Here is a 24,569-nt window from a genome sequence, read left to right as displayed (position 1 = left end):
CAGGCAAACACTCTAGAAGTAAATACTCTAATAATAATCTAAACTTTTGTGCCGTGTGTTATGGGTATGAAGCAATGCATTTAAACAGTGATTGTCCACTAAATCAGTAAGTGCATATATCATTCAGTGTCTCATACGTTCTGTCTGTATATCTTTAATGTGTAGCAGAATGACTGTGAGTCTGTGAAGCCATCTGCACAATCGCCATCCAGAAATCTGTTTTGCATTATTGGTGCAGTGGCATCTGCAGACTATTCCTTTTCTGATAAAATATGTTTTCAGCTGGATATGCCACTATTTTCGAAGCCTTAGTATATAAATATATATATTTATATATATATATATATATAAAAATGATGATTTTATCTGTTCTATAGCAGACTGTTATTGAATTGTTCTGGTCAATACTCTTCTGCTCTGTTCTGCCGATGTTCTCTTCTGCTCTGTGACCAACAGAGGGTGACTGTAAAACTTATTAACAAACACACACTGCAGGATCTGCACATGTTAACCCTTCTAATGTTTTTTACTCTACCACGCCATCTGTTCCTGAGGGAGAGAGAGAGAGAGAGAGAGTGAGAGAGAAAAGGACTGTACATAGCGCTGAGGAAAAAAACAGTGGTAGACAAGCATGTATACATAATTATTTACAAAGAGAAGGAAAGACAGACAGAAGGAATTACAAGGAACGTGTCTTTGAGCAGAAAGATGTTAGCTCTTCCAGGCAGCTGATTATAAAAATCTTCATTTGCATAGATGCTCAGTCAGCATCATCCCAGTCTTCAGGTTTGTCGGTAACCAATGGCAACTTAAAAGGAGAACAACTAGACCAGGACTTCTCATCGTGGGGACCCAATGCCCTGCACGTTTTAGATGCTTTTTTTACACACTCCTGAGTCAAATAGTCACCTTGTCTTCAAGCTCTACAAAAGCCTGATAATGACCCATTTATTTGAATCAGTTTTGTTGGAGCAGGTAAACATCTAAAACATACAAGGGGCCAATGGGTCCCCCGGACCATGATTGAGAAACCCTGTAACTAGATTATCCTCCATTCAGTGCCTATCCAGGCAAAAAAAATACAGTCTGCCACTGCCACCTAGTGGACAGTAGAGGTATAAGTGTTGTATACTGTATAATTATACCAAGAAATAAACGGCCATACATTTTAATTTATAAAGTCATCTGAAGCAAGTTTCTGACATGAGTCAGATGTTTTTATTATTACAAAGCAGTCATAATCTCAGGTCTCACAATAGGCTCCAGTTTTAAAATCCCCTCTGACAGAGACCGAGACAAGCAAATGAAATCATCCCCACTACGATCTTTGGTCCTGCAACAATCTTCAGTCCATACTCAAACTACAAATTCTAATCCCTGTATTTACTGCTAAATATACAATACAGTAAACAGTCACTGCTAACTGCAATAATTCATTGATAAATGTATGCTTGAATATTGCTGCCTTGTTTTATATTCTGTTTCTGATTCTTTTCTGATGTTGTTTGTTAGGTCTCATTTAATATCACTAGGACTGTCTAGTGACGTAAAGGTTAAAAAAAAGTCCTTCATCTTAACCGGCAAAGAGAATAAATGATCTAATAAAGCAAAAAACAACATGCCTTTTTTTGTTTGTATGCAGGTTTTGTGCTGCAGTACTCTGTCGACAACACAGAGGAATGGAAAGATGTTTTTATCAGTTCTACTGAGCGCTCCTTCAAATTGGACAACCTGCGCTGTGGCACCTGGTATAAAGTAAAGCTCGCTGCCAAGAACAGTGTTGGAGCTGGACGCATCAGTGAGATCATTGAAGCAAAGACCCACGGGCGAGGTGAGAAGCCTGGGTAGATGAAGGTGAAAAGGACAAATGAAATCCATAGTTTTCACAAAGGAGACATCACATTTCAGTGAATGGCCTACAACCAAATCCATTCATTCATTTAATCTTACCACGATTAGTTTGACTGAGATCATAATTATTAGATTTTTATTACTTATAGGTTTCTGAATTGAAGCTGAATTGTGGAGTCATATAGACCCTCTCTTTATATTTTCCACTTTCCTATTTTCACTGACACATCTCATACTGTAGGTAACCATCCAGTCATTTGTCACGATATTGTCTGTTTGCATTGAAGTTTGAAGATGTTTCACCTCTCATCCAAGAGGCTTCTTCATTTCTGAAGAAGCCTCTGAACTGAAGGGACATCTTGGATGAGAAGTGAAACGTCTTCACGCATAACCTCAAGCGAGTCCAGTCGCCGACAGCTAACTACTGAATCATGATATTGCGTCTCTTCCAGAACCCATGTTCAATAAGGATCAGTCAGTCTTCACTCACATCAACTCCAGCCATGCCCGCCTCAACATCCAGGGTTGGGCCAGTGGAGGCTGTCCAATCAGCGCTGTCACACTAGAGTTTAGACCAAAGGGTGGGTCACTGCTTCTTCAGTTTGTATGAGTTTGTAATATTTGAGATTATTGCCCAACAAAATAAAGACAGAAAGTATTTGTTAAATGAAGTGAGACTTGACACTGCGAACATGTTGCAGGTACATGGTCATGGCAGATTGTACGTACCAATGCCACCACAGACGTGTTCCTGGCAGAGTTGCATGAGGCCACCTGGTATGAACTGAAGATGAAAGCATGTAACAGCGCTGGCTGTGGAAATCAGACCTCCCAATTTGCCACACTGGACTTTGATGGCAGTAAGTTTAATATTCATTTAATAAATGGCAGACAAAAAGTAGTTTTAAATATGATTGTGAAAAGGCAGTAACTCATCTTGGCTTATCGTGGGTTTGTGCAGGTACAATCCCACCAAGCAAGTCGCCCTTGGAAAAGAACGATGATGTCAAGACGCTGTTTTCTATTGGCTGTCCCGTCATCTTGGTCACCCTGGGTGTTGCGCTCCTCTTCATAATTCGCAAGAAACGCAAGGAAAAACGGCTGAAGAGACTAAGAGGTGAGATTAGAAGTAAAAGGAGGAACAATGCAGTCTCCAGATGTCAGACAGAAGCTTGAATATAATCTATAGAGTAGCATTTATTTTATTTTAAGACTGATTTGTGTCAGGGAAATAATTATTTATTATGTTCTCTGCTCTGCCTAGATGCCAAGAGCCTGGCTGAGATGCTGATCAGGTAAGGCTGCGTTTTTTCCTTCCCCAAAAATGATTTAGTGTTATTCAAAGTCCATTTCAAAAATCTTCTTTTCTTCAAAGTTATGTATAAATGTTGTCCTTTTCTTTTAAATCTGAAATAGTAAAAACAACCGCAGTTTCGACACCCCAGTGAAGGGCCCTCCCCAGGGCCCACGCTTACACATTGACATTCCCAGAGTGCAGCTGCTAATTGAGGACAAAGAAGGCATCAAGCAAATCGGTGAGAGGAAGAAAGACAGAGTTGCTGTGTGTGTGGATCAAATTATGTTGATGTCACATTGTTTGAGATGGAATAGTCTTTTGTTTTTCAGGTTTTTGTTGTTTGTTTTAAACATTTTCTGTAATATCCGTACAGGTGAGGATAAGGCCACGATTCCTGTGACAGACACCGAGTTCAACCAAACTGGAAACCCCCAGAGCTTCTGCACAGGTGTATCTGTTCATCACCCTGCCCTCATCCAGAACACCGGCCCTTTGATTGACATGTCAGACATTAGACCAGGAACCAGTAAGTGATTATGATCAGTAATTTTGTCGTTAAAAGCTGACTTACCAATTAAGTTAGTATTATCACTTGTCGCCTAAAATCCCCTCCTTCTTTGAAAACAATGCAGAAGCTGTACTGTTGTTGAAAGTTATTTTTTGCCTTTACTTTTAATCACGTACCAGGCAATTCCCTCATAGATACCTAATAGTTGCTTGTTACTAAGAACATAACCAAATCTCTGTGTCTAATTTAGTAGTCATTTACTAATCAATTCATTGATTAATTGCTGCAACCTAAATTTAATCATATCTTCACCATCACAGATGACCTTTTGCTTTTTTCTGCTTTTTTTTTGTTGACTTCCCTCAATGTTTCTGCATCCATTTATCCACAGATCCAGTGTCGAGGAAGAGTGTGAAGTCAGCCCACAGCATCAGAAACCGCTACTCCAGTCAGTGGACTCTGACCAAGTGCCAGGCCTCCACGCCAGCCCGCACTCTCACCTCAGACTGGCGTACAGTGGGCTCCCAGCATGGCATAACCGTCACAGAGAGTGACAGCTACAGTGCCAGCCTCTCACAGGACACAGGTTGGCACAGATTGAAATGACACTGAGCATTACAAATTCAAATTTGCTGGAGAATGTGTTTATGTTGTGGGCTACACCTCAAAAAAGTCTGTATTAAATGTTTCTTTCATTCTGCTGTTACAGACAAGGGTCGCAACAGCATGGTATCGACAGAGAGCGCCTCCTCCACCTACGAGGAGTTGGCAAGAGCATATGAGCACGCCAAGCTGGAGGAGCACCTGCAGCATGCCAAATTTGAGATAACAGAGTGCTTTATCTCTGACAGCTCATCTGACCAGATGACCACAGGTACCAACGACAATGGAGACAGCATGACGTCCATGAGTACACCATCGGAGCCTGGTATCTGCCGTTTCACTGCCTCGCCACCCAAACCCCAGGACTATGACCGTGGCAAGAATGTAGCTGTGCCCATTCCACATCGTGCCAAGAGTGAGTGGCTGTTGCAATGCAGACATTTAATTGAAACGTGTTTTTTTTCATTTCACATTTTATATTTAAAATGGCCCAAAGCAGAACAAATAGTATTAAATATATCACAATCAGACGTTAGAGAGCTTCAGTGCATAACCCTTGGGGATTTTGTTGGTGTTAGATGATGTAGGTAACAGGACACTATCTGCCTCTGTTTGGTCTCTGTGAACAGAACTGATGCAACATTATTTGCATTCTGTGTCATCTCTTCTCCATCTAAGCAGACTCTATCAAGCAATACTATCAGAGCTGACTGAGGGAGCGTTTGTTGGAACTTACTTATGAACAGTAGAATTTACTTCTGAAACGTTTTGTGAGCACTTCTTTGTGTTTTCGGACATATTCTAATCTGTCCGCTAATCTGTTTGCTTCCCCAAATTCAACAAATCACTTCCTGTGTGCGAATGTTGCCAGGCAACATGAGATCTACACACTGCTATACCGAGAAGACAGTCAGAGAGATAGTCATATGGAGCTGATAGGTTTAATGTGTGAGCTAATTTGTCAATGGTATAAATGTGTGGAAAAAAAAAAGTTACACACTACAGTTTTCAAGTTATGTTACCTTATGAAAGCAAACAGATAGAGAAAAGTTTCAATGGTTAAAGGAGAGTGATTCTAAATGCTAAAAAATATATGACAATAATATATATATACTTATATATAATATAAGTTTTTGTGAAATGAGTCACATGTCGTTCCACAATGACAAAGCAAATTTGGACTTTTCCCTCTAGGTGACTACTGCAACCTACCCCTCTACATGAAGTCTGACCCCTTCTTCCGAAAGCAGTCGGAGCATCATGACCCATGTCCAGTGGTTCCACCCCGTGAAGCCTCTATTCGTGGCCTGGCCCAGAGATCATACCACACCCAGGGCCGTCATGTGACTATGGACTCAAAGCAGCAGGCCCTGACCAAGGGTCATTCTGGCCTGTCTAACCTGACTTCCTCTGGGGCATCCTCTGGAGGAGCAACAGGGGGTGGAGGTTGTGGGAGTGGTGGAGCATCTGCTAGCTCCAGCAGCTCCACACTTCCCCAGAGGACTCTCACCATGCCCGGCTCCTCTGCCTCAGCAGCTCAGAGTGCAGCGGCTGCTGCTGCTGCTACTGCTGCTGCAGCTGCTGCGGCATCAGCATCCTCCGGTGGAGGTGGAGCAACAGGGGCCACAGGAGGAACCCCAGGAGGTGCCTCCTCATCATCCTCCAAGATGGGAGGATCCAGAGACTCTCTCTTGGAGAGCAGCTCCTCGGGCTTAGGCAGACTGCAGAAGCAGCGGGATGGAGGGGCAGGGGCCTACTCCAAGTCCTACACACTGGTGTAGCCTGCCATCACCGCGGCCTGTCACTGTAACTCTTTAAAGACTGCTGGTCAAACTGGCATTTGCCTGGAGCCTCTGTGGAAAAGCGAGCTGAGGAACACACAAATGCACAGTTGAGCCGTCAGGGCCTGCGCTGTGCCAGGCTGCAGGAGGCTGGTTGGGTTCCCATCGACACTACTGTATGAAGGGGTCAGAGGTGGCTCTCCACAGCACAGGGGTTTGCCTTCCTTTCTGCCTGATTGCTTTCTATAATTATTATTATTATTATTATTATTATTATCATCATGTCATCTTTCTCTCTCTTATTTCATCACCCTGGAAATCACTTTGCCAAATCATAAATGATTTATCTTTTCACTTTTATCTTTTACTTTTCAAGTAAGGACACTGTATGCACAAAATACTTTCACCGAGCACTGTCTGATCTTCTGCATCAAGACGGTGGTAGATTGAACTAGGTTTGCTTGAGTTTTCACACAGATGTGTGTTGAAGTTTTTTAGTTTAGTTCTGATTCTTTTCTCTTTTTTTTCTTCTTTTTTTTTAAATCCGTTACTTTTCTCTGGTCTGTGATGGAAGAAGAGCTCATATCACAGTATTGTGCCATGGCGGGATGCTTTTACTGTATGCATAAACCACCAGCCTCTGGGTTACACTGGCTCTCAGAGCTTATTCCACCACGGATTCATACATAAAAGGCAGTGGAAGGACTGTCCAGTTTTGAGACATGGGCAATTTTCTTATACATGCAATGGATGACACAGCATAGTGGTCTTAACTGATGGTTTTATAAACAGACTCAAAACCGAGCAGATAAACAATGTCGGGCATCATCATGTGAAAGAGGAATCCAAAACCTTTTATTTTATTTTATTTTTCTCTGACAATGGGAATATAATCTCATGTGCACTAAGAAAAAGTTAGCTTGGATCCAAGTAACATAAACCTTCACAAGCCTGCGTGTGTGTGTGTGTGTGTGTGCGCGCGCGTGAGAGAGTGAGTGTATATGTGTAAATATGTATATGTGTACATGTGGCAGGCACACACAACAACAGTGGACATTTTAAAATCAATCTGTATTCTGACCACTTCGGCAGATCTGTATCACGACTGAACACCGCCCCCTAGTGTTCATTTTGTACCAAGGAAGGAGGATCTTGGGACAGTAACAGGGATGATGCTGATTTGAAGAAGTGGTTTCAAACGAGAGCGAGATAGAGTTATTTTCTTTGCTTTTCCTCTCAGAACAAAGAAGACGGAGGCCCTTTTATATATATGTTCATCCTGGTGCCACAATACCTTTATTATTTCTGACTCATTTTACCTTTTCTATCCCTCTCTATCCTTCCCCACCCTCACTTATCCCCAACCAGGCCCCCCATCATATCCATACAGTGTCACTGTGACCTAGTGCTGCCTTTACAGGCTTGTTATTGAAGACAGACGGAGAGAAGAGGTCCTATATGCACAGACAGGCAGAAATGCTGTTTGATTTTCAAAGACAACTTGCGTGGGTTGTTGGACGAGTGCAGTGGAAATGTACAGCAAAGTTATAGAGATGAAAACATGAAGCTAGACATAAACTTGGATTTATGGACGGACAATGACTTTGAGATTATAGACGGAGAGATCAAGTGTTAATAGAATTTGCAGTTGTGTTTGAGAAACGGGAAGGTACAACTCGGAGAGATAAGATTTTTCTTTAGAACTAACAGATGTGTTTTCAAGTCCCTCCACCTCACGGAAATTAATTTTAGCTTTATAAATAGTACTGTATTTGTTTATTTATTTTTCTTCTTCTTCGTCTCCCATTTCTGCTCCCAAAGCTTATTCCCATTACAAAGATTGTTCCAAAAAAAAAAACAACAAAAAAACACAGAGTTGCTCCAAATGTTTTGCAAAGGTAAAATGTAAAATCAGGGCTCTCGCAATAGAAAAAAAATGAAAAGATACGATATATATGTTTGTTTTCAAAAGTATGTACATATATATTTCTATTCAAATATATAGCAAATATATGAATAATGAAAAAAGCAGAGAAATATAGAAACTGTTCTAATTGAAAATATATATAAAAGATCACAAGACAATCGCTCAGAGTTAAGAAAAAACAACAAAACAACAAAAAAAACGCAGGAAGAAAGGAAGGAAAAGAAGGAAAGTTAAACGGGTAGCACAACCATGGACAGGAGACCTTGGAGAGAAAGGAAAATGGTGTGAAAGAAAATGACGTGGTGATGATACAATGACTCCCTTGTGATTTTGTAAATGTTCCAGCTACAGCAGGTAGCAGCTGAGAGGTCAAGCACAGTAAAGTCAAATTATAGTGTGAGATTGTGTCGCTGGTGAACTGTGGTCTACGGCTCAGTGCAGAACGTGTGGTGAAACAAGGACAGCCTATACAGTAAATGAGCCTATTGTAATATGTTGTATTGTACCTTCCAAAGGTGTGTTCACAAACTCAATGCCATTCTCTGACTATGGGTTAATGAAGACAAACAGATATACACAGATTTCTGTTTCTAATCTCTGTCATAGCAAGTTCTCCCCAGACTCTAGGACTGAAAGCCAACAAACAAATACCACAAAGTAAAACTGCTCATAAAAGTCGTCATCCCCCGCCCCCATGTAGTCAGAATAGAAATGTATTTTTTAATTTCCATTTTATAGATTGTTATTTTACATTTTCATTTCAGCATTTACATTCCAAGTTATGCAAAAAGAGAAAAATAGGACAGGACTTTTTTTTAGAAACCAAAAAAAACAAACCAGAGGGTTCCTTACTCCAGTTGTATGGATATTGGATGGAGTGATTAAATAAACTGCCTAACCTGCTTCCCCCCCCCCCCCAGTTCTACTGTAAAGTTACTTCCAAACACAGATCTACAGTCAGTTTGACCAAAGTAAATCTATCATCTGTCTTTATGGGAATATCCCGCCATCACATTTTTATTAACAATTTTTCATACTTTATCAGCATTTGATTCTAAAAGTATTAATTCAGCAGTGAGTGATTCGTTACTTATGACTTAGTCTTGACCCATTTCGTTTCCCCACAATTACATCAACACAGTACAAATGTTTTTATTCTTATAGATATGACACGACATCTGCAGTTTACTGTGGTGACTTAGTGACTGGCTGGATTTCCCCTCAAAGTGCAGAAACATACTTTCAAACTCACTCTGTGTCTGTGTTTGCGTGGGCAACTTCACACGCTATTTCCTCCCCCTTTTCCACATCTGTCTAACCAATCAGATGTCTCCCCCCCAACGACCCCACCCCACCCCGCCTACACTGTACCCCTTTGCCCACACCTGTACTCCATAATAGACTTGTGTACATAGAAAAGTGTTTTGTATAAATGAGTACTATTTTCGACATCTTCACTAGAAACCAGGGCACAATGTAAACTCTGAATACCTGAAGTTATTGTAATGAAACAGAAAAGAACTTAATGAAAAATGATATAACTATACACATACACACACACACACACACACACACACCCTTTATCTTGATTTATGGAGCAGTTGAAATATGTCAGAGTGGACCATGAATAGATTTCTCCTTTTACAGGACATTTGGTTGCATTATCTTTTTTTTTGTTTGTTTCTTTGTTTTAATATTTTTATTTTTTTTTACTTTGTCACAGATTTTGCCTTTTTTTCTAATTCCACTTTTTTGGGGGGAGGACAGCAGCATTGCATGTTCTGAAAATGTTGCTGGTTATAAAAGAAAAAAGGGACACGGTGAATTGAGCAAATTAAAAGGGGGGGAGGGGGGGTAACAATTAAAACGTTTTAAAAAAAAAATGCAGAAGTTGTTCCTTAAACTTTTATGGGGAAACATTGCTTCAATTTGCAAATTGCTTGTGTTTAACTCTACATTTTCTTTTCTATGAAAACAAACAAAAACAGAAAAAGAGTACTCAACACCTTGTGCAATAAAGCTATCTTTTTATGAACTGTGATGGCAGTCTCCATTCTTTCTGATCTATGATTTCAGGTAAGGTTGTGGGATGCTGCGATGATTTGTTTATTTGTAAATCAGTGTTACAAATGATTGAATTTGTTTTCTCCATATTTATTTATTTACTAAAAAAAATGTCAGTCATGCATAAATGACAACATACTCACACTCTTATCACAGTTGTACATATTCAACATAGAATTTTTTAATCCTTAATATGAGCTGTTTGAGCAGCTGCATGAGATCCAAGATATTACTGAAGTTTCTGTCACTAATCCACTTTTCTTTGTTTATTTACAGTTGTGGATCTATGTGCATTTTGTGGACATGTAGGATTGTGCATGTCCTTGCAGAGTCCCCCGGCTGTCTCTTGTCTCTCGGGCTCGCTGTACCTCTACCTGTACCACCATCATCCCTCTCTGTTTGTCTACTTGCCATTCTTCTGTTTCTTCTCTTGGAACTTCCTGAAATGGGTTTGGATGGTTGCAGCGGCCTTCTCAACTGGCACGGGGCCGAGTGGACGAGCGGGGGAAGGAGTGCACGTCCCATTGCTGGCATTGGAGTCTGAGCACGACAGGACACAGGGCACAGCCAGAGAGGTCGAGGCAATAGCCATGGAGACAAAGTCTGTAGAAGTGATTGAGTACAAACACATGGTTTACTTATAAAACTTTGATTCCATTCTGATTAAAATCTGAGTCATATGGATTTGACACTAGCAACTGAAAGTGGTAACATTAAGGCGGGCGTTATAATGGCAGAGACAGTACTTACTCTTTCTGTGCACGCCTATGCTGTTCCTCCTGAAGCCATCGAACTGAAACAGAACGCCTGTGTTAGGGGACGATTTCAACTGAATACACACTCTGAGACACGGAGTCACTGGGTGAGGATTGTGTGCAAGACACATCAGATACCAGTCAGGAATGCCAATTATCAATGGAACCATCTGATATGGAAACATTGTTCACATACCACTGTGGGCACAAATGTTAGACACATGTAAACAGATCAACAGAACAGGCACAACCCAACTGTACAGAATGTGCTGCTAAAAAAAATGACATGTCATGTACTCTGTGTGTGTCCTTTCTATCCACAGCCACATTAATGACCTCAATTACTGATCCCCTTAATTGGGATTACAGCACTTGCAGTGCAACAGCAAAGAAGCCGCAGGCTGGAGCAGCTTACACTGTTAACGCATCACACGGCTGTGTGTCTTTGCTCAGTCCCACACACCGGAGTCATGACCTCAGCCGTGACCTCTGGTCTCTCCTTTTACCAGAGAAGTAAGTGTCCTTCAATTTAACTTGTTTCTCAACCACCACAGCCCTTCTGTCCTGCTTCAGCCTGCCTCTGGTTTTTATTTGCCTGCTCGCTCTTTGTTGCACATGAATTATACTGTACATGAAAAGCCGGAGACAGGGTGACGTGTGCTCTTATGAAAACAACACCTGAGGTTTAAGTTGACAGACCTGTTTTTCTTGTTAAAGAGGGCAAGTTAAAGGTTGGGTAGTAGCCACGTTACTGTGGACAGTATAACATGTACACAGTATACACGTATGTACATAATAAGATTAGCAATGTCATTATTTCCACTAAATTAGTTACATTTAGCTTCTGTCTTGACTTATTCTATTCTATTCTATTCTATGGCTGGTGATGTTGCAGTTCAGATGTACCAAAAGTCAAAAATTCCTCTCTGTTGTGTAAATCACATCTCTCTGCATTTCCTTTCCAGTCCAGACTGAGACCAGCTTACATGCTCACATGCTGAGTCAGGTTTGACTGCTCAACGTTCCAAATGCACTCTCTGACCATTAGATAACCAGAAGATTTAAAAAATGCTAATCAATGAGTGAAATAGAAATTTGCACTTTTCATCGCCGTTCACGGCTTCATGTACAATAACAATTACAGGTCCACTGTGGCCTGTGATGACAAACCTCATCTGCTTTGCTGCTCCTCCTCCGACTGTGGGACACTGAGTGAACCTGCCAAGGCAAAGGCTGTGACACCATATAAGGTAAAGGTTCCTGTTGCCGTACAAACCGTACTCCTATCTGAAAGAGAGCAGGAGAACGCGGTCACTGCGGAGGTGACATCCCATTTCTGCCACTTTATTTACAAATACTTATTAAAAAAAAAGAAAAAGGGAAACGATTGGGAACAACAAGGGGAAAAATGAACATGTTAAATGTTTTGATGGTATGTGAATATTTAACTGCTGAATTGGTTAACAGTCAAGACATTTAATTACATTTGGATGCCATCAATATGAACCTGGTTTATATCTGACTCTGGCAGCTTGTTTTATAATAACATTTTAATATAACAACTTTCGCTTTATGACCCTGACAACCTACAGGATGATGAAATTGCAAACTTATGGTTAAGATTCCTTATAAATATTGAATGAATGCTTTCATATTATCATTTATTTTTTTTTTTTTTATAATTTTTGCTGCAATTATCTCAGTTCCATCTATCATTTCAATCATCTTACCGATTCTATGACTCTGACCACCATGTACATGGTTGTTAGCATGGTGACCAACATCCTGCCCACTGTTCCTTAAGCTTCTGTTAGTCCTCAGCGTTCTCTTCGCTTCTCGTCTGCAATCAGGAATGCAACAGAGCACCACTCAGGGGGAAGGACGTTTGACCACAGTGATGAGTATGTCCACTCACACGGGCTCGTCCAGTAAACACAATCACATGCTGACTAACGCACACACACACACAGACACATGGGGGTAAGACTGCTAAGGAGCTTTGCAGGACAGAAATAGAGAAGCAGTAATCTTTTTCCTCGGCACAACATTTATCCCTCAGGTGTTCCTTCACCTTTCCAGCAACAAAGACTAGATCAGGATTTATTTACATATGTAGAGTAAGAAAAAGAATAAGCTTAATATTAACAAGAGCAACTTTGAAGTGGTTTGCACTCCTGGAGCAAGAAGACCCACGTTCATGACCCAGTCGGAAAAGGGCCTTTCTGCATGGAGTTTGCATGTTCTCCCGTGTGTGTGTGTGTGAGGGTTTATTTCAGGTTCTCCAGTTTCCTCCCACTGTCCAAAGACATGTAGATTTGTGGATGAGACAAATTGGACACTCAAAATTGACCGTATAGGAGGATAAAGCGGTAGAAGATGAAAGGACGGATGGAGCTATTTTTTTTGCAAATAATACTTGTAACATAAAAAAACCATCACCACCAATATTTTAAATCAGATGTTTTTTTTGTTTTTTTTTTATGTTTTAATAAAGCATTTGTCAAAAACGAGTAAAGCTTCAAATCTCTATCTAAGTATCCACTCTTATTCTGACAGCCTAAATCTGACCTTCCAACTTCCAACTAACCAAAGTCAAACACTTATGTAATGAGGGTTCCTATCATTCCTAACAGACTCCCTCTCTTATGTCAATTATCTGTCACAATCAGACAGGCCCGTATCTCGGACATCACACACATGTAAATGCTTGTGTGTGACTGTGCGTCATAGTCTGAAACTAATGATAAGTGTGTGGGCAGGTGCCTGTACACATATTATCTCCCCAGTGTATTGGCACTGACGCAGCCTGCGCTTATCATGCTTGGGTATCAAGGTTGTCCTCTGAAGGAATGTTTACCTCATCAATATTGTCATTTCTTAACTTGATTATAGGCGTTTGGTGATGCTGGTGGCGGCGCGTAAAGTCTTCGTGCATACAGTGTGGGATCAGATAGAAACACAGGAATGTGTCTTACATTGACAGATATAAGATCTTCCCTGACGGCCAGAGAGCCACAGACATCTGGGGACCGACACAATGTGGATACACGTCCTCTTTTACTAAGTGTGGGGAGAAAAGGGTAAGAACATTATAATATTCTACAACACTATTGCACGTTTATGTTTGCATCCTTGTTTTTGAAATTATACATGAAACAATATACTTTTTATGAGGAGATTTGTATTGATACGGCATGTCAAATATGACTGTACCATATATTACATTGAGCTGGTTGATGATGGCTGGTAGAGTCAGTGAAATACTATAAATTGCATCCACCTTGTTACTTGTTAATCTACCTTTATTTCACGAATGGCACAAGTAAAAACACTCTGATCTATAACATCTGACATTCAACCAAAACAAGGAACAAAACATGACCTTTTTAACGTGGCTTTTACCTGATATTTATTATTTACTTGTCCTCTTTTAGTACTCTTCCTTTCACATTCTCACCTAATTTATTTATTTTGTTAATTCATCTATTTACTTAATTATTTTAACTGCTGATTCACTTATCCATTTCATTACATTTGATCTGTTACTAATACGTTTTTAATTTCTCTTTTACCTTCTTTAATCTCCTGTTTAGATCACCAATTAGTATTTTAGTCTCCTGTGTTTTCCCTCGCGGCTGTTTGTGAGTTCCATGATAGCACTTGCTCACTTCCTTTTCTCTCTTATTTTCCTCCCTGACTTCTCTCCGATGCTGTATTTTACATAATATCAGCCATTTGTCAGCTGAAACAGTTGTTAGGTGGGGTTGGGGTTATGTTTTGATTATGTTTATATCCTGTGAAGCACTTTGAGTTGCATTGCCTTGTATGAAAAGTGCTTGCTTGATTGATTGATTTCCTCATGTATATAACTTTTAACCCACAGTAATAAAACAGTAAAGGGTAACGTGTGATTTTGTGTCCAATATCACACAAAAAAGTTATTTTCTCTTCCACTAATGATCTCACAGGCTTCCCTGCACTTTCCAACACTGTTTGTTGTATTATTGTTAGACATCTACAAATGTTCTACATTTACATTTACATTGTAACAGAGAAATACTGAAGGCTACATGTGAATGAAATGGTTTTAGAACAAATGAACTGTAACATACTTTTGATTGTGGTGTTTTGTTGTCCTGTATATGTCATTAATGTCTGTGGTACAAACTTTAATCACAGGGTTCCTTTCAGCGTACCACGCTATCAGTGATGAGGCTGACCAAAGAAGAACAACTCAACACAGAGACGAGAGGCACTCAAGTGGATTCGCCATCATGTCGATAAAGCTTTCTAAACGCTTAAGCAGCAAGAAGAAATGTATGTTTTTTCTTTCTTTCTCCCGTTATTATTTTTTATTTTATTTTATTTTATTTTATTTTATTTTATTTTATTTTATTTTATTTTATTTTATTTTATTTTTTGTTGGGGGTTGGGATGTATATTTTTGGATAAAAGCGTCTGCTAAATGCTTAAATGTAAATGTATAGATTATAAATTATATTGGATTAGATTGGGATATTAGATAAAATAGGACTAACTCTTTAAAGCACCTACCTACAGTAACAGGAATAAATGTACAATTATTAAATTTCGAAACAATTAAAACAATCAGTATGATTTTTTTAAATGCTCTGAAGAATTTGACTCTGACAAGAATAATATTTACATTCAGCTGCACTTAATGTTTTTTCCCCATTGTAATTATAAAATGGAAAATCAAGCAGGACAAAAAAACAAACAGTGTGTTCCTGTGTTTTCCTCAAACCTCAACTAATATTTATATACATTTAGATCCCAGTCTAATTGTAAACTGTAATTCTAAACCCCCAGTGATTGCTTTGGCTTGAAAGAAATAAAATTAAGTAAATATAAAGTAAGATTAGCTCAAAAAGTTTAAATAATTACTACTACAAGACTAAATACTGTACTGATTTAACAGCTGATAACTACCTACAAACCCAGAACCCAGTAATTTAGTGAAAATAGTATAAAATTCTTCAGAACTAAAATTCCTTGCATGATTGAAGCATGAAGTAAAACAAGAACAAGTTTACCAATCAAAACAATATAACTTTTGGAAAGAAAAAAAAAATCCTTTACTTTATAATTAACTGGTTGAAATCGTATCAAGATTTTTATTTATAATGAATATGGTTAATGTACTGTACCTACTAATTTATCACCTTTTTTTCACAAGATCCTCCCGATCCTCCAAATGATAATCTCCGAGCACAGATACTATGTAACCTGGGCCTGGAGTTCTTCAAGTATGTACCAATGGACCCAGCATGCATGCTGGAGATCAGCACTTGGTCTTTGGAGGATCAAGCTCCTCAAGAGTCCAAAGATCTGCCAAATGCTTTTCTTCGACGTCTTTGGCTACTCAGCCCAGATGCCAGGAGTACTTGCTGCAAAGGTCCAAGTGATGCTCCAGATGATACCAACAATTTACCTGAGATACCGAATGGTTTGTGTAGAGAAAGCCAGTCCATCTTAAATCCCCTTGATCTAGTCACAGCTGTCTTTATGTCTGCCAACAACTTCCTTCAGCAGGAGATGACATGGCGCATGGTGCAGTGCCAGTTTGCTGTGCCCCTAGTCCTACCAAGTATGATTCCTGAAGAACCTAGTCACTTTCTTCTCTGGCCCATGAGAAGTGTTGTGAGCCATTGGACAAGTCACTTACCCGCACAAAATGAGAAGGTTCAAGAAGGTAATTTGGCAAGTACGCGCATGCCGATGGTTTCTTGTGTGAAACTTGGTCGCTGCGGTGTCTCCAAGTCACAGGTCCTCAACCAAATCATAACTGGACTCAAATCTTGCAACGAAACATTTGTACACAGGGGAATGGATGGAGGGCAGATTCCCCAAACACTATCCAATGGCCTGGTAGAGATTGGATGGTATGTCCCCAGTGAAGACACTTTGAGAGATTTTCTCCCTGTCCCTATGGTCATCTCTAACCTACGTGGTGATGCCAGCATGCATGAGAAATGCTTCAGCCTTCTATGTCAAGCTTCTTCAGTTGTGATTGTTTTCTGCGATACTCTTAGGGAAAAAGACAAACAACTTCTTGCTTCCTACAAAGACATGGCAAGCGAGCTCATAGTGGTTGACATGGACTCTGGGAAAAATGAGAACAGTGTTGTGGGGTTTGCTGGTCTAAACTTTGTAAAAGACATGGGGGTACCTGAAGGGTCAGTGCTGCAAGGGAAAGATTTGAGTGAGGAGGAACTTGCTCATAGGTTGTGTGAGATACTGAAAGAGCTGTATCCAGACAAACTGAAACTTGTTACACTAGAGGAAGCAGCAGAAATAGCAGTGGAGCTTGGCCTTAATTTAGATGAAGGGACACGCTGTAAACAGGCAATGGCCACAATGGAGAAAGTATTAAAAGGTTTGGATGGTGGACTTGACCAGTTTAAGGAGAAGCAGCTTCCTTTACAGGGGCCTTTGTGGAGCAAACTGACAGAAATAGAAAAGAAGGAGAGTAAACTGGAAAAAGAAGAAAAACAGCTTCACCTCCAACTGCGAAAAGAAAAGAAAGCCATTTTGGCTGAGTTGAGGAGCTACAAAATGACCCCAGCAATGAAGATTTTTACCAATGCGCTTTTCACGACAGATAAAGTTGAGAGGACCTTTTTCCTGAACTGGATGAAATTGAGGCTTACCCTAAAGCGAACTGAAACAGAAAGCCATACACATGATCTATTCACAGATCCGAAGACAGAAAGTCAAAATGGTATGTCTGAACATTCTGATCAGCTCTCAGATGATCAGAATGTCAACAATGACCTCTTTGACAGTGATAGCTTCTGTACAGACTCAATGTTTGAAGGCGAGAACTCTGATGAACAACCTGTCAATGCTGGACTGACTGAAAATCTTGGGTCCGCAGTTGATTTAGTTCCAGAGCAGGAGTTGCATATGACATCCAATGGTGCAATTCAAAGCGAAGGCATAACTGAAAACAGTTTTGAAGAACAAAACCAAGACAGTGATTTGGAGTCTAATGTATCCTTGAGCTGCCAAGAGACACAGCAATGTAAACATGAGCTAACACTAGCAGCCGCAGATTCAAACCCTACTGAACAACGTATGCACCCAGATGTTCCCACTGAACCACAGATGATGATGGATCTGGTTGAACCTGGACAGGTTGAAGTTGATCAGGTTGAACCTGATCCATCTTCACTGGGGCTTGAGCACTTTTTGCGTGAGATGGGCCTAATTTTTGACCTTACTTACATCAGCCCTGGCATTGGGAGCCAGAGTGTGTTGCGTCTACCCAGTTTAGCTGCAGATCTGCTCCTTTACGGGGTTCCACTTGAGCTAATGGATGGGGATGCCTCAAACATTCCCATTCGCTGGCTGGGCTGTGTCTTTGGAGAGCTCAAACGCCGACTCCCACAGCAACCCAAAATGAGAGTGGTTACAAATCTTGGCGTACATCATGCAAATAATGCAGAGGTTCTCTTGGCATTATTTGGTGTACAATTCCCCAATGGAGGCAAAAGAACCACTAGAGGGGTGTACATGGTTTTGCTCTGTCTCCCACAATCCTTGAGAAAGCCCATGAGGTGTGATTATCTACTGTTAATCAATGTAGACGGCCTCTGCTCACCTTCTCAAGACAACAAAATAAATACCAGGATCCATGACAATGAGATGGTCACTGTTGCAACAGCATTGAGCAATGTTATAATGCATAATATTGCTTCACATGCAAGTTCTGACTTTGAAACAGACTTCACTGTCATTGTCAGTGCGCTCCTACGCATAAAAGAATCTGGCCCCGTACCCAGCTGCCAAATCCTGGTTCAGGATGAAGATATAAACAGTTTGTTACTAGCCTCGCAGTTGAAGCGTGTTTGTGAGATGCTTCAAGATGCAACTGAGGTCAAAGGAACTAATAATTCAGATGAGCAAAAAACAAAGAACACAAGCGACATCACCTGTATCAAAGGGCCTTGGTCCAGTGCATCCCAATCTGATCCAGTTGATAGCCAGTATGGTAAGGCTGTTTTGAAGTTTAAAAGAAACGTGTTTGAGTCATTGGAAAAATGGGCAGCTAAATATGAAGCCACAAGTCTGCCACAATTTATGATTCGTTTGAGTGCAGTTTGGGATGCACTAAAAAAAGAATCATTCGCCACTGGTTTGCAAAATACTAACACAGCATTAGCATTTTCTTTATTTTGCATAGATTTTTCTCAGTGGGAGGATAGTTTTCTGGAGCACACAAAAAGTTGGCTATTGGGTGCAGAAAGAAAAATCTTTGCCACAAAAGAAAGGGCTTTAAAAGCTGAAATCCAAAATGGCCTTCTGAGAGCGTTGAAGGATGAAGTCAAGGTGGACATCAAAACAGAGTTAGACAAACTCAAGTCAGACGTAGATACCTATATGATGGCAAATGACATCCTCAAAGAGAGATTTGAAACATTACAGCCAATTTGTATGTGGTATATTGATGACCTCCGGGAGCGAGTAACTCAAGAATCAATGCAAAGGTTGGCAACAGCCAGTGAGAGTCATTGTTCTTATGTACAGCTGAACAAATTTGAGACCTTATTGGAAAAAGAGCAAGAGTCCACGCTGTGCAAACTCCTAGAGAACAGCAAGTCAACCAAAGTTCTCCTACAGGATGAAAAACTAGAGGAGGAGTTTGAGGCTGTATGGAATACGACACTGTCCAGCTTTGAATTCAGGCCTACAGAGAATGAGAATATAACTGCAAGAGTGACAGATATCCTGAGACAGAATCTGATCAGCCGTGGTCTCCACAAACACATGAAGAAAACTGAAGACATAAGCCAAAACCTGATATCTGGCTTCCAAGTTTGTGATGACCACTTTGGATACCGCAACAGGATAAAAAAGGACAATAACAAACTCCAGAAGTCAGAGGCTGAACAGGTAGCATGCACTTTGATAGCAGAATACAAACAGTTTGTAGCAGATAAATCAAGCTTAGTGGCAAATTTCTCTGACAGCTACATTACTGAAATTTTAGAGAATGTTGAAAAAACTTTGAGGGAAAAGTCTATGGAAATCAGAACAGCTTTTGAAGTGGACCTTAAAGTGTATCTGTGTAGCTGGGCGTGCCAGGATTTCCAAAAAGTACATGACCGCTATGCCAAAGACAAAGAGCTTTTGACATACATGACTGTGAGCAAGCGTACATACCTGGCAAAATTCATTTACCAGTTCAGGAAGAGGGACCAACGTCACAGGGTTGCACAAGCATTCACCTCCATAGTCATCAAACCTGCTGTTTTGGACTATATCTATGGGCCACTGGGGCCACATATTGTACAAGACATCCAATCTAAACAACAGCAGTATCAGTCCTCACGTGCCTTCAACCAAAGCTTGCTGGAAGAGCTGATAAAGGAAGACAGCTTTGAAGGATTTCTGGAATACTTGCATTGTTATGACGCCTACAGGCAGAAGAAGGTCCAGGACACGCTGGTGGCTTACCTCTCTGAATCAACCAGCGTGAATAATTGGAGGCTAAACCGACTTGGAGAAATTGTAGGAAAGATTGCAGCAGCAATGAGCCAAACAGCAGAGGATACAAATGGAGTGCAGCGCGATACAAAGCCACTGCTGGAAAGAGTGTGCCTCATTTTAGAGAGTGATGCAGATTTAGATGTCTCCAGGTCCTCTCTGGATGGACCTCTCTTCAGTATCGTCACAGAATGGGATCATTTTGTCAAACATTTAATGGAGTTATTGGCTGCATTGCGGTTGGACCTCGCCCAGGAGTTCTCCCAAAAAGTGGATGTCACCCAACTTCTTAGCTGCCTTCCAAGTGACCCCAAACAGTCCCTCTTCAACAGAGTGAGAGGCTGTGATAAGCGATGTCCACTCTGCAGAGCCCCGTGTGAGGAGGAGACAAAAGGACATCAGGTTCACAGAGCTGTGTTCCACAGGCCAAAATGGATGCTGCCTTTTGTGTCCGTTATCAGTTGCCCTGAAATTATGAGTGAGTGTGACTCAGTCCAGAACCAGGACATGAAGAGTACATGTGTGCCATGCAGGAACTTCCTTTCCCTCAACACAGACTGGGCCATCGACCCTGAGGACCAAAACATGCAGATGTCCAGTGCTTACTGGAGGTAAGTTAGTTCAAAATATTATCATGACAGATATTAAAATGTTACCTGGTCTATATTTTCTTTATATGCTGCATGAAAAAAGCTAAACGACCTTTCATTTGCAGGTATGTGTTGGTGAGGTTCAGAGAGAAGTTTCTTAGGGAATATGGGGAGATGGCAGCAAATATTCCTCTGGAGTGGAATACAGTCACTGCGGAGGAGGCTTTAAGCAGTCTGAAGGACGCTTACCTCACTAGACTGTGCTGATCAACAACAACACATTTTGGTGATAAAGATCGAGTATGACCTTGTATCAGACTTACAGTCACCACTGATTTTGATAACAGCAACATTTGTCAGAAAAATATTCCTGAGAACCACACTTTAAAACATTGATGATGGAAGCTGACTTTTTTTTTTAATTATTATATTATGTTTTCTTTTAGTCATTCCCTTAATAAGACATGGTCCTATCGAGAAATAATATATATTTTTAAAACATATCATATACCTTATTATTTAAATCCACTGCAACCCGATAACTTTTTAAACCTGTAATTTAGATGTGCAGATATGTAACATATTGTGTGTGCTAAGTCTATCCACAGTATATCCATAGCCCTTGTTTTATATGAAGACATAAACATTGCGATGTAAAATTCTTACTTGGAGGATGTGCCAGTGAAACAGTCAAACGTGTTACAACAATAGGAAGGGAAAGTATTTAAGTGACAGCAACAAAAACACTACAACTGTATTCCTTATTTGCTCTTTTTAAATACACATGGTCTACTTTACTTTTAGCATTTTATATTACTGACGTGTGCATGGATGTTTGCACCACAACATCACTGAAGTGAAGTGAATGAGATAAAGGCAAAGTCAAATGGTGAGAGCCACAAGAGGGCGATGTAGGATGGGAAATCTCAGAGACCATTAGTTTGTATATATAGATGCTGAATCTGTCTTGTTATTTCTTATATTAATCCATCAATTAATTCATTCATTTGTGAATCTGATTTTTTTTTTTTTTTTTTATAAAATGATTGCTTTTAAGCTGTTGTCACAAAATGTTGTGTTTTTTTGATGCATCATCATCATCATTTAAGAAAATCTCAGATGCAATCAGTAAATTAATAGCATGGTTAACATTACATCACTGCATTAACCTAGCAGTAGCAACATCACAATGATGAACAGCATCCTATCGCAAGGATCTATAGCAAATGATCCCAGTCGTGACCTTCAATTCTTAAAGGATTTCTCCACTGAATCAACTCTGAATGAAAATAAAGTCAGGGCAAAAAAGGTTAAAATGAGGGTGGGTTGCTGTTTGTTCGCACAAGCAACAGATTTACAGCATTTATTTGATCATACTTCAGTGAAGACCACTGCTCTGTATGTTGACTAAAAAGAAAAGCCAAATATACATTTGGACTGGTTTTGTTTAAACATTGTCAAATCTGACAGTGATGGTATGTTGAGTTGCATTATCCTGTAGTCAGTGACTTTTGAGATGTTGTCCAGGAAACAACGTGATTAACCTTTTGGTGGAACTGTGATCTGACAGAGATATATGGCATTCATCCCTCTTGTGGTGGAACTTGTATTATATAGAAATCTGGTGGAGTTTATTTGACAGCCAAAGCCATGGCAACCCAGAACTAACAACAACAGTTAACAACAATAGCTATTCAACGATGAAAACAAAAGTCAAGGCAACAATTCATTACTGCCATGTCTAAATGACAAAGAGCTATTTCAACATTATCAAAACGGAAGTTGAAGATTGTGGTGATGGTGAAGTAGCCTCAGTGTGTGTGTGTGACACGTTTCACTGTGGCCACTCTGAAAGAGAAGGTGGTGGAGCAGAGGAGTCAATGCTCAGAAATATATCCACCAAGCATGAAAAGACAATCTAATAGCATACAGGCGAGCTGTAGAGAATGTAGTGGCTTTATTCTGTGTTGTGTTTCTTGTTCCTTTTCTCTCTGCCTCTCCTCCCTTGGGTCCTGCTGTTGATTCTGTGTCTGTGCATTCTGGCTTCTGGACGTCTGACCCTCAACCGACACTCCTGCATATTTTTGTCTCGTAGCAGATTTATATCAGCTACGGTAAAATAAATAAATCATGATATTCATATCATGATTTACCATAAATCTGCCAGATCGCCTCACTGACTGTGGTTAGATGCAAATTGGCTGAACTGCTGATGAACTAAATCTTGACGTTACTTTACCTGCCTCCCTGAACCTGCTGACTGACTTTGTCTGTTCTCTATCAGCGAGTTTCCCTCACTGCCTGCTCCATCGTGGTTCTTTGCATGCTTCTCTGCCCGGACTCCTACTTAGGAAACAGAGCGTCAATCTCCAGTCAGGCTAAAGTAATTCCTTTAAACCAAGACACTCTTCCACTCATGCACCTGATTAATTCATTATTTACTGAAGACAACCTTCACTGTTGTGTACTAAATGAAATGCAATTATTATAGGGGTGGAGTGGCTCAGTGGTAGCCAAGTAGATCAAATGTTCCATTACGTTTGGAACAAAGCTGGGGTAAAAATGTGTAAACATACTGAGACAAGTGTTCAGGATTCAGGTTTTTTAATTTGTCACATGTGGATGTACAAGTACACCCCCAGTGAAATTACTTTACAACAAGCCCCACTGTGCAACTGTGCAGCAATAAAATAAAAATGAAAATACATTTAAATTTAAATTCCAGTTTTGCAAAAGAAGTAGCGATATTATATTATTTACATAAGCTATAAGTACACAAGAAACATATATATGAAACATATTGCACATGTACATAGCAGCAATATGATTTAAATATGTGTGTGTCTGTGTGTGTGTGTGGAGGATTCGTTGTATAATCTCCTCACGTCATGTCGTGCACAACATTTCCATACGCTGCTTCAAACCAGTGAATTAACAAAGTGAAATGAATTGCACACATTAATAACACACTTTAAATGACAACATGAACTCTGTGCCGTTCTGAGGAGGATGATGTATCTACTTGGGGAAATATATTTTTAAAGCACATTCCAAGAACAGGAGAGAGAGAGAGAGACAATTGAAAACAGCTGTTTGTATTTTCTTCTGTTTTGAAATCAGAATCACTTGTGGGTTTGATTTGCACTCACTCAGCAATAATATTTCAGCCATAGTTTTCTTCTGGTAAACTGAGGCTGAAGGAGGAAACATGTCTTTGAAATAAACGGATAAACATCGCCATCCATCCAGTAAACACTGCTGCGATGACTGTGTTTACTCTTTTATTGCCTCACACACTACAATCTGTTTGCACACTATGACATTTGTGTCATAGTGTGTTTAAATGTATTTATAATTTATCATTTCAGCTGCTGACCACATGATGTTGAGCTTGTGTCTTAGTGCAGGTTAGGATGATCCATGTCTTCCCTTGCTTGTGTGTCATGAGATTGCATCTTTGATTGCCCTGTTTGCAGTATATCTGAGCTGTGAAATAGTGTATTCTGTCACTCTGACACCTTATATTGACTCAAAACTAATACTATATCGCAGTCAGTTTTTTTTTGTGTGTGTGTGTGTGTGTGTGGTTTTAGTGCTGACACATTGCAAACAGCAAAAAACAGCCAGCCAATAACTGCCACCAGCCCCTGCCTATCATACACAGCTGTCACATTTCTGTGCTG

At 40.2% G+C, this 24,569-nt stretch overlaps 3 protein-coding genes across 3 annotated transcripts in view; 2 read left to right on the top strand and 1 right to left on the bottom strand.

The window, feature by feature from the left end:
- Window positions 1-9,531, top strand: part of LOC131462493 (cell adhesion molecule DSCAML1) — a 101,864-nt gene extending 92,333 nt beyond the window's left edge. Inside the window, exons 29-38 of the mRNA XM_058633759.1 lie at window positions 1,643-1,831; window positions 2,304-2,432; window positions 2,553-2,711; window positions 2,813-2,968; window positions 3,116-3,146; window positions 3,268-3,386; window positions 3,522-3,674; window positions 4,048-4,242; window positions 4,366-4,674; window positions 5,454-9,531. Of these exons, the coding sequence (XP_058489742.1) occupies window positions 1,643-1,831; window positions 2,304-2,432; window positions 2,553-2,711; window positions 2,813-2,968; window positions 3,116-3,146; window positions 3,268-3,386; window positions 3,522-3,674; window positions 4,048-4,242; window positions 4,366-4,674; window positions 5,454-6,040 (2,027 nt within the window). The 3' untranslated portion in view covers window positions 6,041-9,531. The remainder of the gene's footprint in view (window positions 1-1,642; window positions 1,832-2,303; window positions 2,433-2,552; window positions 2,712-2,812; window positions 2,969-3,115; window positions 3,147-3,267; window positions 3,387-3,521; window positions 3,675-4,047; window positions 4,243-4,365; window positions 4,675-5,453) is intronic.
- A 648-nt stretch (window positions 9,532-10,179) lies between these two features.
- Window positions 10,180-12,624, bottom strand: LOC131462516 (uncharacterized). Its single transcript, XM_058633800.1, has 4 exons — window positions 12,517-12,624; window positions 11,957-12,073; window positions 10,782-10,824; window positions 10,180-10,634 (listed from the first exon to the last, which is right to left on the bottom strand). The coding sequence occupies exons 1-4, from the start codon at window positions 12,568-12,570 to the stop codon at window positions 10,435-10,437; spliced, it is 414 nt and encodes a 137-aa protein (XP_058489783.1). The 5' UTR covers window positions 12,571-12,624; the 3' UTR covers window positions 10,180-10,434.
- Window positions 12,625-13,791: 1,167 nt separating this feature from the next.
- On the top strand, window positions 13,792-21,942 carry si:dkey-202l22.6 (interferon-induced very large GTPase 1). Its single transcript, XM_058634959.1, has 4 exons — window positions 13,792-13,866; window positions 14,966-15,103; window positions 15,984-20,907; window positions 21,012-21,942. The coding sequence occupies exons 2-4, from the start codon at window positions 15,061-15,063 to the stop codon at window positions 21,151-21,153; spliced, it is 5,109 nt and encodes a 1,702-aa protein (XP_058490942.1). The 5' UTR covers window positions 13,792-13,866; window positions 14,966-15,060; the 3' UTR covers window positions 21,154-21,942.
- The last annotated feature ends 2,627 nt before the right edge of the window (window positions 21,943-24,569 follow it).

This window comes from Solea solea, chromosome 7 (assembly GCF_958295425.1).
Source record: "Solea solea chromosome 7, fSolSol10.1, whole genome shotgun sequence".
Lineage (NCBI taxonomy): Eukaryota > Metazoa > Chordata > Actinopteri > Pleuronectiformes > Soleidae > Solea > Solea solea.
The sequence above is the reverse complement of the archived record's forward strand: the minus strand, read 5'-3'. Positions and strand labels throughout refer to the sequence as shown.

Coding starts and splice junctions, on each gene's coding strand:
- LOC131462516 (XM_058633800.1), bottom strand. CDS start 12,570: ATGTTGGTCACCATGCTAACAACCATGTACATGGTGGTCAGAGTCATA. Junction 12,074..12,516: donor TGGTCAGAGTCATAGAATCG/GTAAGATGATTG, acceptor GCTCTCTTTCAG/ATAGGAGTACGGTTTGTACG. Junction 10,635..10,781: donor CATAGGCGTGCACAGAAAGA/GTAAGTACTGTC, acceptor TCACTTCTACAG/ACTTTGTCTCCATGGCTATT.
- si:dkey-202l22.6 (XM_058634959.1), top strand. CDS start 15,061: ATGTCGATAAAGCTTTCTAAACGCTTAAGCAGCAAGAAGAAAT. Junction 15,104..15,983: donor CTTAAGCAGCAAGAAGAAAT/GTATGTTTTTTC, acceptor TTTTTTCACAAG/ATCCTCCCGATCCTCCAAAT. Junction 20,908..21,011: donor ATGTCCAGTGCTTACTGGAG/GTAAGTTAGTTC, acceptor TTTCATTTGCAG/GTATGTGTTGGTGAGGTTCA.